Consider the following 19,267-nt stretch of genomic DNA (forward strand, 5'->3'; position numbering starts at 1 on the left):
AACACAGATATTCACAAGGTTTGTGATGAATGACAGGTTGTTTCTTCATGCAAAATAGATTGGGGGATTTGGGGTTTAAAATTCAATTAAGCTGCTTTATTTTAGGGGTTAATTGAAGGAGGGTAATTGTTTACCCTTAGGACATGGGGAGTATACAGAATGTTAAGACTACACAAGGGTTAAGTACTTTACATCACTGCACTGCTGTAGCTCGGCCATCTTCGACCGCAGATGCGTAAGGCGGACATATGCAGATTGAGACATAGCCCATGCAAAAAAAACTGAAATCTGTAGCTTACACTGACATATTTTGATGGGGATGTTTTTTATTATGATACTTAGATTGATGCAGTCCTATGGGTCCTGATCTTATAGTGAGCCCTAGTCCTATGGGCCCTTGTCAAAAGTTGCACCCTAAATAGGAAATAGGGTGCAATTTGGGATGCACACCCACTGTACTGTAAACTGTGGACCGTAGACTCCATAGCACACAGGGATACATTTGACATCAACCCTTCAAGGGTAATTTGTTTTTGCATTGTGATGCATTTCCCATTTCCACAGGTCTGCATGACATTTTTATTAGACTGTGCAGAAACGGTATTAATCTGTTTTTAAACTATCCTCTACCTCCTCCTTTCTCAAAATAGGTATTTCATCAACCTCAGTGAACATGGAGATAAGTATTTTAACATTGACATGGACAGCGGAGTTATAAAGACTACCCAGAGTCTAGACCGGGAAGACATGCCGTGGCACAACATTACTGTGATGGCCTCGGAGGTTGGTAGGTACCCAGGGTTTCCATTCCTACTGCAGCAGGGTGTGTGTCTGTATGTGTGTCTGTGTGTGTGTGTGTGTGTGTGTCTAAAGGGTAGGGGAAGCATCTAACTTAAAATCTCAAATCTACCGTATAGAGGTTTGGGAGGTGAGGTTTGAAGGGTCAATCAATTCATATATTCTTGTTCTGACCTCATCACTGCTATTAATCTTTCCTTAAGCCTTTACACAAACATAATGATGTACTAATGGTATTGAGGTATATGCCTAGATGGTTGCATCAGATTTGGAGATGATTCAATATGAATCGGTGTGTATGTCACTGTTGAATTTGAAATGAGGGGTTTAGTTGTGGTTGTAAGGAGGTGATTGAGTGATAAATGACTTATGAAGTTGTTGACATCCCTGCTGTGGGGCTGAGTCACAGTGTGTGACCCAAATGTCACACTATTCCATAGGGCTATGGTCAAAAGTAGTGCACTAAATAAGGAATAGGCTGCCATTTGGGACGTTACCATATGATTAATGAATGATTGTGTTTTATAACCTATTATAAAGCATTTCAATTCTGGTTGTCTAATGTGTCATTTCTGTTACCGTTTCCAAAATGCTGTTCTTTTATGAAAAGCACAACTATAGAGATGTTGTTTTGGAAAAGCTTTAACAGTCTATTCATAGCACATTTAATGAAGAAATAATACAATTCCCATACCATTTTGGCTTTTAAAAGTATAGTATTATGCATGGGTCATGAAGAGTTGCAAGATTTCTCCTCAAGTGTTGAAAAAAATGACTTTAAACAGCTTTCAATTTGTTTATATCCCATCCACAGAGTTAATCACTTCAGGCTCACTGCTGGTAAAGCAGATGATTGACAAAGGCAATGTACTGTACTCCGTCTCAGATTGAACAATTATTATTTAAGTTATTGGTCAATTAGAAGGAATAGGGGAAAGCTCGCTCATAATTAAAATATTGATGCTTTATTTGTCAAATTATAATTAAAATCATGACATTTTGGCCATCAATGCCCTTCACTATTCTCATAAACATAGTTAGTTCCACTTGCATTGTACTGCATGCATTGAAACATTAACAAACCACAAAACAAAAACAACATTCTAGCTAGCTAACTAGACAGTCATTCGTGCTGACAGATTGAAACTGATGTGTTTCAAATTATCCCACAGAACATGACATTGCGAACCAGGCCTTAATTGGCATACACAATTTGCAAGATTAGAAGGAAGTTTAATAAATTACACTCACCGGACAACCCTGGTGGGTATTTTAGCTAGCTTGGTTTCCATTTTCCAACAGATATTTCTTCTCCTGACTGCTTGTCAACGGTTACTGTTCTTGGAACTCATGTGTTCACCAGAACTGGCTTCTGGCAAACTGTTGCTGGCAATAAGTATTGTTGCCACAAGTTTGCCACAGATTCAAATAGAATCTTGAGAAAATTGTTTGCCAGATAAAAACCTCTGGCACTTTGTTTGCCTCTAGTGGAAATAACTATTTTTTTGTCAATGTTTTGCTGCAAATTCACCAATAGTGGCAAACATTTTCAATCTTCTGGCAACATTTTGTAGCACACTATATAGTTTACAGTAAATTTGACAAACTTGCAGGAAGTTTGCCGCAACTGTGTATACTTGAGATTGAAATAAGTGTGTCTCATACAAACCCACATGATATACATGTCAAGATGTCACTATGTCAACATCATTATGGAATAATGATATAAAGTATTCTATCTAACAGCATAGCATTTAACTGCAATATTTCAGCATCACAAAGACTCCGACAAAACATTGCAAAGGGATGATGATGCACTTATGATGATATCTACACGTAACTGCCAAAATAAAGAAAACACCAAAATAAAGCGTCTTAGGGCATTGGGCCACCACGAGCCAGAACAGCTTCAATGCGCCTTGGCATAGGTTCTACAAGTATCTGGAACACTACTGGAGGGATGCGATACCATTCTTCCATGAGAAATTAAATAATTTGATATTTTGTTGATGGTGGTGGAAAACTCTGTCAGGTGCCGTTCAAGAATCTCCCATAAGTGTTAAATTGGGTTGAGAACTGGTGACTGAGATGGCCATGGCATATGGTTTACATAGTTTTCATGCTCATCAAACAATTCAGTGACCACTTTTCTTCTTCTTCTTCTTCATTATCGTGGTCCGCATACAAATGTTATAAACTCAGCATAAAAAGAAACGGCCCTCTTTCAAGGCCCTGTCTTTCAATGATAAATCGTAAAAATCCAAATAACTTCACAGATCTTCATTGAAAAGTGCTTAAACAGTGTTTCCCATGCTTGTTCAATGAACCATAAACAATTAGTGAACATGCACCTGTGAAACGGTCGTTAAGACACTAACAACCTATGGTAGGCAATTAAGGTCACAGTTATGAAAACGTAAGACACTAAAGAGGCCTTTCTACTGACTCCGAAAATCACCAAACGAAAAATGCCCAGGGTCCCTGCTCATCTGCGTGAATGTGCCTTAGGCATTCTGCAAGGAGGCATGAGGACTGCAGATGTGGCCAGGGCAATAAATTGCAATGTCCGTACTGTGTGACGGCTAAGACAGCGCTACAGGGAGACAGGACGGACAGCTGATCATCCTCGCAGTGGCAGACCACGTGTAAAACGCCTGCACAGGATCGGTACATCCGAACATCACACCTGCGGGACATGTACAGGATGGCAACAACAACTGTCCGAGTTACACCAGGAATGCACAATCCCTCCATCAGTGCTCAGACTGTCCGCAATTGGAGGGCTTGTAAACCTGTTGTAAGGCAGGTCCTCACCAAACATCACCGGCAACAACGTCACCTATGGGCACAAACCTACCGTCGCTGGACCAGTCAGGATTGGCAAAGTGCCCTTCACTGACGAGTCACGGTTTTGTCTCACCAGGGGTGATGGTTGGATTCGCGTTAATTGTCGAAGGAATGATCGTTACACCGAGGCCTGTACTCTGGAGCGGGATCGATTTGGAGGTGAAGGGTTCGTCATGGTCTGGGGCAGTGTGTGTCAGCATTATCGGACTGAGATTGTTGTCATTTCAGGCAATCTCAATACTGTATGTTACAGGGAAGACATCCTCCTCCCTCATGTGGTATCCTTCCTGCAGGTTCATCCTGACATGACCCTCCAGCATGACAATGCCACCAGCCATACTGCTCGTTCTGTGCGTGATTTCCTGCAAGACAGGAATGTCAGTGTTCTGCCATGGCCAGCGAAGAGCCCGGATCTCAATCCCATTGGGCACGTCTGGGGCCTGTTGGATCGAAGGGTGAAGGCTAGGGCCATTCCCCCCAGAAATGTTCGGGAACTTGCAGGTGTCTTGGTGGAAGAGTGGGGTAACATATCACAGCAAGAACTGGCAAATCTGGTACAGTCCATGAGGAGGAGATTCACTGCAGTACTTAATACAGCTGGTGGCCTCACCAGATAGTGAATGTTACTTTTTGATTTTGATCCCACTTTGTTCAAGGAAACATTATTCCATTTATGTTCATCACATGAGTGTGGAACTTGTTCAGTTTATGTCTCAGTTGATGAATCTTGTTATGTTCATACAAATATTTACACATGTTAAATTTGCTGAAAATAAACGCAGTTGACAGTGAGAGGAATTTATATCCACACTATGAGGTTGGAATAATACTGTGAAAATCTGAAAATTATTATAATACCCTATTATAGTAAGCGCTGGTTGAAAAGGAGGACATTTCTTTTTTGCTGAGTTTAGGTGAATAACGCAACGTACTGTATTGGCAATCTATCAGCCTACTATTCTGTAGTATTCAATACACTTTGTGAAAAAAATTGCCCTACCAACTACCTCCACACCCATTAAAAACAGAACACCAAATAACATTAGGATTTTGATTTGATTTGACATCCTTACTTGACTTTATCTGGTTAAAACTCTGCATCAAAACTCAGTAGTACATACAGTGTCTTCTCTGTTTCACCACACTCTCCTCTGTGCCTGCGTTGCACCAAACAGAGGACGTCACAGACACCAGGAATCTTCAACTTCGGTTGACCCTCCTCAACATTTAACACCTCTCCAGTTATCATTCCTTTCAACTGCGCCCTGCTATGGAGAAGAAAGCAAGTCACAGTTCTTGTCCCCAGTCACGTGGTGTGGAGCACACACTCCGTCTGGAAGGCAGAAATGCAAAAAATCTACCTGATTACACTTTGAGTCCCTTTCATCGACCAAACATTCCCGGACCTCTTTTCCACTCAACCTGACACCACATATGGATCAGCCAGAAGGCAAGGATCCATTCTCTCCAAAAATGTCACTCCGACTGGGCAAAAAAACATATTCATCACCATCAGGATGAGATTGAAACTTTGCCAACGCAGTTAATTCATCCTCACTCTCTTCATGATCAATATTCTTCTGCAGCAACCCATACTCTTATCATATTCCACTCTCTTCATTTTTTTCCTGCCCGCCTTCTTTACTGGCCTCAATGGGTTTAAACACCGATTCAACCACAAAAACCATAGAGGTTTTCCAATGCCTTGCAAAGAAGGGCACCTATCGGTAGAAAAAAGCATACATTTAAAATCCTTTTGAGCATGGTGAAGTTATTTATTACACTTTGGATGGTGCATCAATACATCCAGTCACTATAGAAATACAGGTGTCCTTCCTGACTCAGTTGCTGGATAGGAAGGAAACCTCTCAGGGATTTCACCAAGAGGCTAATTGAGACTATAAAACAGTTACAAAGTTTAATGGCTGTGATACAAGAAAACTGAGAATGGATCAACAACATTGTAGCTACTCCACAATACTACACAATACTAATTGACAGAGTGAAAAGAAGGAAGCCTGTGCAAAATAAAATATTCCAAAACATGGCACTGTTATTGTAGCAACAAGGCACTAATGTAATGCTGCAAAAAAATGTGGCGAAGCAATTTGCTTTTTTGTCCTGAATACAAAGTGTTATGTTTGGGACAAATGCAATACAACACATTACCAAGTAGCACTGTCTATATTTTCAAGCATAGTGGTGTTATGGGTATGCTTCTAATCGTTAAAGACTGGGGAGTTTTTCAGGATAAAAAAAATAAACGTAAAGGAGCTAAGAATAGACAAAATCCTAGAGGAAACCATAGTTCAGTCTGCTTTCCAACAGACACTGGGAGATAAATTCACCTTTCAGCAGGACAATAACATAAAACACAAGGCCAAATTTACACTGGAGTTGCTTACCAACAAGACAATGAATGTTACTGAATGGGAAAATTACAGATTTGACTTTAAATATGCTTGAAAATCTATGGCAAGATCTGAAAATGCTTGTCATGCAATGACCAACAACCAATTTGACAGAGCTTGAAGAATTTTGAAAAGACTAATGGGTAAATGTTGCACAATCCAGGTGAGTAAAACTCTTATAGACTTATCCAGAATGACTCAAAGCTGTAATCACTGCCAAAGGTGCTGCTACAAAGTATTGATTCAGGGGTGTAAATACTTTCTCAATACATTTCTAAAAACATGTTTTCACTTTGTCATTATGGGGTATCGGGTGTAGGTGGTTGAGAATCTACAGTATGTAAGCCATTTTGTACATTGACTATAAGACAACAACATTTGGAATAAGTCAAGGGCTATTAATACGTTCTGAAGGCACTGGAAGTTATTATGAACTTCACAGGGTAGTAAAAGTGCAAGGTGATGCACTTGATGCTCCTTTCCAATAAATATCAAGGGACTTGAACTCAGTAGAGTTCAATTTGATTTTAACATTTTATGTGTACTACCTCCACCCACAGCTTATTATTATCCTATTAAGTCAACGTGATGGAAGCACATCTCTAGTGGGAAAATGTGCATATTGTTTTTTGCACATTTTTGAATATTCACTTGAAAATCTATCGCCAATTGGATAGAAACCTAGCTAATGACCTCAACTTGCACATGCCAAATCTAACCAATAACTAACTAAAAAAATATTCTCACACCCACATCTATATGCTTCAAGTTTAGGTCATTTTTTTATTTCTATTGCTAGGACATTGTGGAACTTATACAATAAATGTGCACATCATATACAGTATAGACTGATATTATGATTTATAAATGTAAAACCGTTTGGTAAGAAAATGCAAAAAAAACTAAGTCATACATACAATAAATCAAATATTTGCACATTTATAGCATTGGTTTAAATTGGACAGTCAGACATTTGTGTCCTTAGCTATATTTCCTATTAACTAATCAATTATCAAATTAGTCAATGTTCCACTGTTCTTTGTATTCTTAATATTATGTTGTAAATTCATTAAATCAATTTGGGCCCCGACGACTTCAGGAATTCCTATCAGGCTAATTTGTAATCACAATTAGGCAATCCCTCACCAACTGACGCTGGGGCTGCATACAAATGTGTCTTTATCTCTTTGCCTCTCTTTAGTATGCAAAAGGTACAATGGCATGTTTAAACTTTTCCCATCAAAATTGTGAATAATATGTTTCTATATCAAGACTGATTTCTTTAAAACGGGCCTTTTTTCCCAGACACAGATTGAGCCTAGTCCTGAATTTAAAAAAATAGAGCAAGTAAGAGTTTGACCAATGCAATGGAAAGGCCACACGCATGCAGGGTACATACAGAAGCTCCTAATTGCCACCCACCAAAATTAGCCTTCATTTAGGCTATTGTTTATATATAGTACCAGTTAAAAGTTTGGACACACCTACTTTTACTTTATTTGTACTATTTTCTATATTGTATAATAATAGAAAAGACATGAAACCTATGATATAACACATACAGTGCCTTGCGAAAGTATTCGGCCCCCTTGAACTTTGCGACCTTTTGCCACATTTCAGGCTTCAAACATAAAGATATAAAACTGTATATTTTTTTGAAGAATCAACAACAAGTGGGACACAATCATGAAGTGGAACGACATTTATTGGATATTTCAAACTTTTTTAACAAATCAGAAACTGAAAAATTGGGCGTGCTAAATTATTCAGCCCCTTTACTTTCAGTGCAGCAAACTCTCTCCAGAAATTCAGTGAGGATCTCTGAATGATCCAATGTTGACCTAAATGACTAATGATGATAAATAAAATCCACCTGTGTGTAATCAAGTCTCCGTGTAAATGCACCTGCACTGTGATAGTCTCAGAGGTCCGTTAAAAGCGCAGAGAGCATCGTGAAGAACAAGGAACACACAAGGCAGGTCCGAGATACTGTTGTGAAGAAGTTTAAAGCCGGATTTGGATACAAAAAGATTTCCCAAGCTTTAAACATCCCAAGGAGCACTGTGCAAGCGATAATATTGAAATGGAAGGAGTATCAGACCACTGCAAATCTACCAAGACCTGGCCGTCCCTCTAAACTTTCAGCTCATACAAGGAGAAGACTGATCAGAGATGCAGCCAAGAGGCCCATGATCACTCTGGATGAACTGCAGAGATCTACAGCTGAGGTGGGAGACTCTGTCCATAGGACAACAATCAGTCGTATATTGCACAAATCTGGCCTTTATGGAAGAGTGGAAAGAAGAAAGCCATTTCTTAAAGATATCAATAAAAAGTTTGCCACAAGCCACCTGGGAGACACACCAAACATGTGGAAGAAGGTGCTCTGGTCAGATGAAACCAAAATTGAACTTTTTGGCAACAATGCATAACGTTATGTTTGGCGTAAAAGCAACACAGCTCATCACCCTGAACACACCATCTCCACTGTCAAACATGGTGGAGGCAGCATCATGGTTTGGGCCTGCTTTTCTTCAGCAGGGACAGGGAAGATGGTTAAAATTGATAGGAAGATGGATGGAGCCAAATACAGGACCATTCTGGAAGAAAAACTGATGGAGTCTGCAGAAGACCTGAGACTGGGACGGATATTTGTCTTCCAACAAGACAATGATCCAAAACATAAAGCAAAATCTACAATGGAATGGTTCAAAAATAAACATATCCAGGTGTTAGAATGGCCAAGTCAAAGTCCAGACCTGAATCCAATCGAGAATCTGTGGAAAGAACTGAAAACTGCTGTTCACAAATGCTCTCCATCCAACCTCACTGAGCTCGAGCTGTTTTGCAAGGAGGAATGGGAAAAAATTTCAGTCTCTCGATGTGCGAAACTGATAGAGACATACCCCAAGCGACTTACAGCTGTAATCGCAGCAAAAGGTGGCGCTACAAAGTATTAACTTAAGGGGGCTGAATAATTTTGCACGCCCAATTTTTCAGTTTTTGATTTGTTAAAAAAGTTTGAAATATCCAATAAATGTCGTTCCACTTCATGATTGTGTCCCACTTGTTGTTGATTCTTCACAAAAAATACAGTTTTATATCTTTATGTTTGAAGCCTGAAATGTGGCAAAAGGTCGCAAAGTTCAAGGGGGCCGAATACTTTCGCAAGGCACTGTATGAATCATGTAGTAACCAAAAAAGTTTTAAACAAATCAAAATATATTTTATATTTGAGATTCTTCAAAGTAGCCACCCTTTGCCTTGATGACAGCTTTGCACATGCTTGGCATTCTCTCAACCAGCTTCATGAGGTAGTCACCTGGAATGTATTTCAATTAAAAAGTGTGCCTTGTTAAAAGTTCATTTGTGATTTTCCTTAATTCTTAATTGGGATTTGAGCCAATCAGTTGTGTTGTGACAAGATAAGGGTGGTATACAGAAGACAGCCCTATTTGGTAAAAGACCAAGTCCATATTATGGCAAGAACAGCTCAAATAAGCAAATAGAAAAGACAGTCCATCATTACTTTATTTCACCGGCCTGAACAACAATTCATGTCGCCTATTTGATAAAATATTACATTTGACCTTTACTACTATCGCCCATAGAAATGCATTGAATAACACATTCATAAATGGCAAAAAAAAACTGTCAAAAAATAAATCATAAGGAAAAAGGTTTTGATGTGTCTGTCCTGTATCTAAGAGATACAAAAAAGCTCAAGATATATTTGTGTTTTTGGACACATATTTAACCCACATATATAACTACCTCCATACTTCCATTAGTTTGTATGTGTTACCTTCAGACAAGTCACGAGTCCCATAATATATGTTAGTCTGTAGCTCAAACAGTTCGGAAGCTACAGACAGAAGTTGGCACAATAGCATTGCCGATTTCAGACGAGTCCCGTGATCCTTGTGGGGGGTCGTAGAGAAAAACGTATTTCGTAATAGTTTGCACGCCAAAACCATTCGGACGCTACATACGTCCTGAGGAGACAGATTTTCAGGATGTCTCATGGTCTGACAAACACCGCAGATATGGAAGGCCAACATAGGTAGATGCAGTGGATTGAGACACAGCACATGCAAAAAATATCTCTAGCTTCAACTGACGGATTTTGATGGGGATTGTTTTATTATGTTGCTTTGATTGACTCAATTGGTGCTGCAGTAAATATATAGCATAACAGTACTTTATTGTTAAATTACATTTTAATACATCTACAGCAATTGCTAAAAGTGAATATGGAATTATATTTTACAGCGTACTCCAAAATATTTTGTGTTTTTATATCACCTAAGCCTAAACAAAGGCTTACAAACAAAGGCTTACAAACAGGCAGTGACTACAGGGCAAAAAGATCAAAATGCTAAATGTAAAAGTTTTACAGTAAATTTACAGCCATGCTGGCACTCTGATCTGTTCCCTATACACATTTAATTTCTAGGGAACTACTACCACAAATCACTTATATTGGTACAGTACTCTAACAGGTGCAAGAAGTATTGCATCTTATAAGGCACACCTCCAAAATGTGTTAATTAGAGAACTTTAACAATACCATGCAACCACAAAAGGCTGTTGAGTGGTACTGAATCAGTAAATTCCTATAGATTTGATAGAAAATATTTCTAGAGTCCAAAAATACACTATGGTACTGTATTAAGTAGGATGGTACTGACATCCAGTAAATATAGTCTGTGGGGTGCAGCATTCTCACTAATGGGAGCTCAAAATATGTTAATGAGACAGAGATTATTTTGCTCCCCACAACATTGTACTTTACTGTATTTGCTGTAATTTTGCAGCAGTGTAGCGGAATGCCATTGAGGCCCCATAATGCATTGCTCTTTACAGGACTGTACTGTAATATAGATTATAGCAGCTAAATGTACAAGTTTTACAGTAAATTTACAGCCATTTGTTAGTGTTATGCTACCAGTTTATTCAAACGGGAGTTAGCAATTACCAGATATTTTTCCTAAAGCCAAAAATGACAACTTCTACATTCTGCAGTGAAAATAGCCAAATATATCAAAATCTGATTTTTGTATCCACATTGTGGGCCTGTTAGAACACATATTGTAAATCATGATGAATTTGACAAATATCCACTTTGTTAGAGCAGATTTTTTTGAATGGGCGTCAATGATGGTGTCCTCGTTCTATGGTGTCCACGTCTGCGTTCCATTGGTCTGTTTACTGCATGTACTCTCAATCGTTTATTTCCGTGCATTGAAAGTGCTTTTTAGTCTCGGGCTAGGCCTAATCTCTGTCTGGGAAACTGGCATAAAGTGGAAAATATTCTGTACCATGCTTTGCAGCTTTTTCTCCAGATTGTAAACTCATAGTATGTGTGTTGTCATATGATATACTGTAGTATCATAACATTTAAAAAGAGATAATGTGTCACTATTGCAGATGGAAAATTATAATCTCGGCATGAAAATCTCAACATGATGCAGAGCAATAACAAAATTCACATAAGTGTTCCCTTGTATCACCTCGAATGATTTCAATATGCTGTTTCAGTAAATTGAGCACCTAATATACATTACATGTACACTGAACAAAAATATGAACGCAACATGGAATGTTTTAAGGCAATCAAACAGGCAAAACCTCAGTACAGAGAGTCGCAATTCAACGACTCAGAATCGAGACATATATGTCAGGGTCTACAGACAGTCACGGAAAACAGAGGGAAAAACAGTCACGTCGTGGACACCGACGTCTTGCTCCCAGACAAGTTAAACACCTTCTTCGCCTGCTTTAAGGATAACACAGTGCCATTAATGCGGCCCCCTTCCAAGGACTGTGGGCTCTCCTTCTACATGGCCAATGTGAGTAAGACGTTCAAGTGTGTTAACCCTCGCAAGGCTGGCAGTTCAGACGGTGTCCCTAGCCGTATCATCAGAGCTTCCACAGACCAGTTGGCTGGAGTGTTTAAGGACATATTCAATCTCTCCCTATTCCAGTCTGCTGCCCCCACTTGCTTCAAGATGTCCACTATTGTTCCTGTACCCAGGAAAGCAAAGGTAACTGAACTAAATGACCTTCGCCCCGCAGCACTCACTTCTGTCATCATGAAGTGCTTTGAGAGGCTAGATAAGGGTTGTATCACCTCTACCTTTCCTGACAATAGATAAATAGATTCACAGACAATGCAATTGCACTAAACACTGCCCTATCCCACCTGGACAAGAGGAATACCCATTTAAGAATGCTGTTCATTGACTATAGCTCAGCCTTCAACACCCTATTACCCTCCAAGCTCATCATCAAGCTCGGTGTAACGGTTCTCTTGTGGTGAAGGAGAGTCGGACCAAAATGCGGCGTGTAGATTGCGATCCATGTTTAATAAACAAACGTAAAACACGAATCAATACAAACACTACAAAACGTAATGAAAACCGAAACAGCCCTATCTGGTGAAAACACAGAGACAGGAACAATCACCCACAAACACACAGTGAAACCCAGGCTACCTAAATATGGTTCCCAATCAGAGACAATGACTAACACCTGCCTCTGATTGAGAACCATATCAGGCCAGACATAGAAATAGACAAACTAGACATGAAATATAGAATGCCCACTCAGCTCACACCCTGACCAACCAAAACATAGAAATATACAAAGTAAACTATGGTCAGGGTGTGACACTTGGGGCCCTGGGTCTGAACCTCGCCCTGTGCCACTGGTTCCTGGCTGGACAATGACAGGTGGTGAAGGTAGGAAACAACACCTCCACTTCACTGATCCCTCAACACAGGGGCTCCAAAAGGGTGCATACTCAGCTCCCTCCTGTATTCCCTATTCACCCATGACTCTGTGGTCACACACACCTCCAACTCAATTATCAAGCTTGCAGACGACACACCTGTAGTAGGCTTGATTACCAACAATGACGAGACAGCCTACAGGGAGAAGGTGAGGGCCCTGGAGGAGTGGCACTAGGAAAATAACCTCTCCCTCAACATGAACAAAACAAAGGTGGACTTCAGGAAAAGGCAGATGGATGCCGCCCCTATTCACATTGACGGGACCGTGGAGAAGGTGGAAAGCTTCAAGTTCCTCGTCGTACACATCACTGACGATCTGAAATGGTCTACCCTCACAGACAGTGTGGTGAAAAAGGTGCAACAGCAACCTCAGGAGGCTGAAGACATTTGGCTTGGACCCTAAAACCCTCACAAACTTTTACAGATGCACAATTGAGAGCCTCCTGGCGGGCCGTATCACCGCCTGGTATGGCAACTGCACCGCCTGAAATCGCAGGGCTCTTCAGAGGGTGGTGAGGTCTGACCAATACATCACCGGGGGCACACTGCCTACCTTCCAGGACACCTATAGCACCCGATGTCACAGGAAGGCTAAAAAGATAATGAAGGACATCAACCACCCAAGCCACAGCCTGTTCACCCCGCTATCATCCAGAAGACGCGGTCAGTACCGGTGCATCAAGGATGGGACTGAAAAATAGCTTCTATATCAAGGCCCTCAGATCGCTAAATAGCCATCACTAGCCGGCTATCATCTGGTTACTCAACCCTTCACCTTAGAGGCTGCTGCCCTATATACATTGTCATGGAATCACTGGTCACTTTAATAATGGAACACTAATCACTTTACATAGCTGTTAACATACTGCTTTACTCATTTTATTTGTATATTATATATTCTATTCTATTGTATTTTAGTCAATGCCACTCCGACATTACTCGTCCTAATATTGAATATTTCTTAATTCCATTATTTTACTTGTAGATTTGTGTGTATTATTGTGAATTGTTAGATATTACTGCACTGTTGGAGCTAGGAACACAAGCATTTCACTACACCCACAACAACACCTGCTAAATATGTGTAAAGTTGAAGTCGGAAGTTTACATACACCTTAGCCAAATATATTTAAACTCCGTTTTTCACATCTACTGACATTTAATCCTAGTAAAAATCCCCTGTTTTAGCTCAGTTAGGATCACCACTTTATTTTAAGAATGTGACATATCAGAATAATAGGAGAGGGAATTATTTATTTCAGCTTTTATTTATTTATTTACATTCCCATTGGGTCAGAAGTTTACTTACACTCAATTAGTATTTGGTAGCATTGCCTTTAAATAGTTTAATTGAGTCAAATGTTTCAGGTGGCCTTCCACAAGCTTCCCACAAGAATACTTTTTCTATTGTATTATTGACTGTATGTTTGTTTATTCCATGTGTAACTCTGTGTTGTTGTTTGTGACGCAGTGCTTTGCTTTATCTTGGCCATGTCGCAGTTGAAAATGAGAACTTGTTCTCAACTAGCCCTCCTGGTTAAATAAAAAATTATGAAAAAAAACAAGTTAGGTGAATTTTGGCCCATTAATCCTGACAGAGCTGGTGTAACTGAGTCAGGTTTGCTATTGTGTTGTGTGACAAAACTGTATACTTTAGATTGGACTTTTATTGTCCCCAGCACAAGGTGCACCTGTGTATTTAGCATGCTTTTTAATCAGTTTCTTGATACGCCACACCTGTCAGGTGGATGGATTATCTTGGCAAAGGGGAAATGCTCACTAACAGGGATATAAAGAAATGATAAATAAGCTTTTTGTGCGTTTGAAAAATGTCTGTAATCTTTTATTTCAGCTCATGAAACATGGGACTGCCACATTACATGTTTTGTTTATGTTTTTGTTCAGTATACAGTACTTGCATAAATGCATGAATTTTCCCTTGAATGCATCAGCGAAATCAGAGCTGTTATTCGTCAGCCAGAGAGAATGGTCCATATACACATGAATGGACACCGGCACATGGTTTAGTAGACTGGGCCCTTACTCTGATATGCTGAATAATCGCCTATGCAAGCTTGGGGACCAAATGATCCATCAACCACAACATGAATGAACTAAAACATACATATATACATATATTGTTTTTTATGTTTCTTTGGCTTCCAAGTTAAGAAACATATTGCTTCATGACTTTTAGAATATCTTGCTGAATAATTTAGTTTTTTGTTTTATTAGAAAATCTAATGTAGAAACAGTGTGATACAAGTCCATTTTAAGTACACAATATGTCTATGGTGTGCAAAGTAAGATGCATTGGAAACCAATTTATCAGTTTGTGTTTTCTTTACTTAAGGACCTGTATTCATAAAGCGCCTCAGAGTATGAGTGCTGATATTGGATCAGTTTTGCAGTTAAGATCTTAATTAATACGATTAGCCAATGTGAACAGGGGGTAACATGATCTTAGATCACAGAGCAAATTATCCAGATAAGTAAATAACGCTGAATCTTAAATCAACACTGGAAGTGTGGAGTCTGTGGACCCATATACACATCGGAACAGTGTTAAATGAACACACTGTTAAGTGCATGGTGTGACAAACTCATTCCATGGACAGCCTAGTGTTTGCAGGTTTTTGTTTTATCCTTTCAACCAGGTGTGGGGGGATCCTTACTAATTAGTGACCTTTTTCCTCACCCATCTACACACAATAACCCATAATCACAATGTGAAAACATGTTTAAAGAATTTTCTTCACATTTATTGAAAATTAAATACAGAAATATTTCCTTTACATAAGTATTCATACCCCCTAGTCTATACTTTGTAGAAGCACCTTAGGCTTTGAGTCATTTGGGTATGTCTATGTCAGATTTGAAAATCTGGATTTGGCCATTTTCTCCCATTCTTCCTTGCAGATTTTCTCAAGCTTTGTTAAATTAGAGGGGGAGTGGCAGTGAACATAAATCTTCAAGTCTTTCCACAGATTATCAATGGGATTCAAGTCTGGGCTTTCATGGACTTTCACATTCTTGTTCTGAAGCCAATCCAGCACTGAATTGCTGAATGCTTTGGGTCATTGTCCTGTTGGAACCTACATCTTTACCCCCAATCTAAGGTTGTTAGCACTCTGAAGCAGGTTTTTATCAAGGATTTGTCTGTATTTGGCTCCATCCATCGTTCCCTCTATCCTTAGCAGTCTTCCAGTCCCTGCCGCTGAAAAGTGTCCTCACCGCATGATGCTGCCACTACCATGATTTGCGGTAGAGATGGTGTTAGATGGGTGATGAGATGTGCGTTGTTTTCTCCAGACATAGCACTTTGCATTCAGGCCAAAGAGTTACATGTTTGTCTCATCAGACCACAAACTATTTTGCCTCTCAAAGTCTTTCACATACCTTTATGTAAACTCCAGGAGTGTGGTCTTGTGCCTTTTTACCAGGTGTGGCTTCCATCTGGCCACTCTCCCATAAAATCCAGATTGGTGTAGAGACTGTTGTACTTTTGGCAGGTTCTCCCAACTCAGCCAAAGAACTCTGTAGTTCTGTCAGAGTGGTCATTGGCTTCTTGGTCACCTCCCTGACCAACACCTTTCTTTCCCGTTTGGATGGCTAGCTCTAGGCAGAGTTGAGGTAGTTCCATACTTTTTCCATTTCCCAATGATGGAGACCACTATGCTCTTGGAAACTTCCAACACTAGAAATGGTTTTATACCCTTCCCAAGATATATGCCTCATCACAATTATATCTCGGAGAGCTACAGCCATATCCTTGACTTCATGGTATAGTTTCTTCTCGGACATGCACTGTCAACTGTTGAATATTATATAGAAAGGTGTGTTTTTTTTCTAAATCATATCCAAACAATTTAATTGGCCACAGGTGGATTTCAATCAAGTTGTGTTTACAGAATCAAGGAAGCTCAAAATAAATTGTATGCACCTGAGCTCTGTTTTTCGAGTGACATAGCAAAGGGGTGTGAATACTTATGTAAATGAGATATTTCTGTGTTTCATTTTCAATACATTTGCTAAAATATCTAGAAACATGTTTTGACTTTGTCATTATGGGGTATTGTGTGTAGATGGGTGAGAGAGAAAAAAATCTAATTAATACAGTTTGAATTCAGGCTGTAACACAACAAAATGTGGAATAAGTCAAGGGTTATGAATACTTTTTGATGGCACTGTGTTTAACAAAATACTATATGTTTTTCATAAGGCCTTATTTTGAGGGCCTAGTTTTACCCTAATACAGTGGCCTGCAACTCATACACATCACATTGAACCAAAACCACGCCCATCACTATCTTATTCCCCAACATGCTCTATTGCAGGTTTAGACTTGTTTGTTTAGATATCTACAGTGCATTCAGAAATTATTTGGATCCCTTGACTTTTTCCATATTTTGTTAATTTACCGCCTTAATCTAAAATGTATTAAAAAATGATATCCCTCATCAATCTACACACAATATCCCATAATGACAAAGCGAAAACAGGTTTTTACAAATTTTGCAAATTATTATTATTATTTTTTTTTAAATGCATTATTATTATACAGAAGTATTCAGACCCTTTGCTAGGAGACTCAAAATTGAGCTCAGGTGCATCCTGTTTCCATCTTCCTTGAGCATTTTTGCAACTTGATTGGAGTCCACCTGTGGTAAATTCAATTGATTGGACATGATTTGGAAAGGCACACAACTGTATATATAAGGGCCCACAGTTGACAGGGCATGTCAGAGCAAAAACCAAGCCATGAGGTCGAAGGAATTGTCTATACAGCGCCGATACAGCATTGTGTCGAGGCACAGATCTGGGGAAGGGTACCAAAATATTTCTGCAGCATTGATGGTCCCCAAGAACACAGTGGCCTCCATCCTTCTTAAATGGAAGAAGATTGGAACCACCAAGACTCTTCCTAGAGTTGGTCGACTGACCAAACTAAGCAATGGGAGAAGGGCCTTGGTCAGGGACCAAAAACCAAAAACCCAATTGTCTCTCTGACAGAGCTCCAGAGATCTTCTGTAAGATGGGAGAACCTTCCAGAAGGAATGGTAGAGTGGCTAGACGGAAGTCACTCCTTAGTAAAAGGAACATGACAGCCTGCTTGGAGTTTGCCAAAAGGCACCCAATGGACACTCAGAACATGAGAAACAAGATTCTCTGGTCTGATGAAACCAAAAGGAACTATTTGGCCTGAATGGCAAGAGTTACATCTGGAGGAAACCTAGCACCATCCCTATGGTAAACTATATTTTCCAGCTGCAGGGAGTGGGAAACTTGTTAAAATTGATGGAAGGATGAACAGAAAAATACAGAGAGATGCTTGATGAAAACTCCTCCAAAGGACTCAATACCTAAGACTAGGGCGAAGGTTCACCTTCCAACAGGACAATGACCATGAACACACAGCCAAGCCAATGCAGGAGTGGCTTTGGGACAAGTCTCTGAATGTCCTTGAGTGGCCCAGCCAGAGCCCGGACTTGAACCTGATTGAACATCTCTGGAGAGACCTAAAAATAGCTGTGCAGCGACAATCCCCATCCAACCTGACAGAGCTTTAGAGGATCTGCAGAGAAGAATTGTAGAAACTCCCCAAATCCTTCACAAAGATAAATAACATTCAATTATGCACCGGTTATTTAAATGTTTGTTCCATTTTAAATACAGGATTCTAACGATGGCATGCATTCTGAATGCAGGATGCTGGTGAACACAATATTCAACTGTTGGATAGCTTTGCTTCTGATGGATTAGACATCACTTTGCACGCCATTATAAAGTGACTTGAAGGTAGGGTTGCAAAATTCAGGCAACTTTTCTAAATTCCCATGTTTTCCAGAAACCCTGTTTGGAAGTTTCTTGGAAACAGAAACAGGAAATCAAAATCCTTCAACCAGGACTTCAACCAAGTCTCCGTAATTTTGCAACCCTACTTGCAGCCTTGATGTGGGCTGTGTTATGAAATGGGGTACAATTATGCACTTTAATTAGTGATGTTACGTTTGATGCCAGCTAATCGCTAAGCAGTGTACCTCGAAGCAGTGTGCCGATGCCTTCATCACTTTATCAGAAGTACTTTATCAATGGCGTCTGGAGCTTTGTTTCGTCGCACAACCACCTGATTGGTTTGGAAGAAAACAAAAAGGACGCGCTACGGGGTGCGGGACGTCATCTATAGTAATTTGACTGCTCTAAATTATTTTGACCAGCAGGTGCCAGTAGCGTACACTGTGTTGATCAAAGCCTTGAGTAATGCACCTATTTTCGATACAATTGGCTGTAATTTCCCCATCACTACTTATAACTAAATGCACAAACGATGATCTTACAGGCTACCACTACAGTGACAATTGTTTGTACCACTTTTGAAAAAAAATCTACATCTTTTTTTTCTGAGAGTGTAATTCA

General features: G+C 39.7%; 1 protein-coding gene across 2 annotated transcripts in view; it reads left to right on the forward strand.

The window, feature by feature from the left end:
• The window catches only part of LOC109909554 (cadherin-18), a 363,038-nt gene that overhangs the window by 312,372 nt on the left and 31,399 nt on the right, over nt 1-19,267 (forward strand). For both annotated transcript variants that reach the window (XM_031796728.1, XM_020508571.2), the window contains one exon: nt 651-787. In XM_031796728.1, coding sequence (XP_031652588.1) covers nt 651-787 — 137 coding nt within the window. The remainder of the gene's footprint in view (nt 1-650; nt 788-19,267) is intronic.

This window comes from Oncorhynchus kisutch, linkage group LG18 (genome assembly GCF_002021735.2).
Source record: "Oncorhynchus kisutch isolate 150728-3 linkage group LG18, Okis_V2, whole genome shotgun sequence".
In the NCBI taxonomy this organism is placed as follows: domain Eukaryota; kingdom Metazoa; phylum Chordata; class Actinopteri; order Salmoniformes; family Salmonidae; genus Oncorhynchus; species Oncorhynchus kisutch.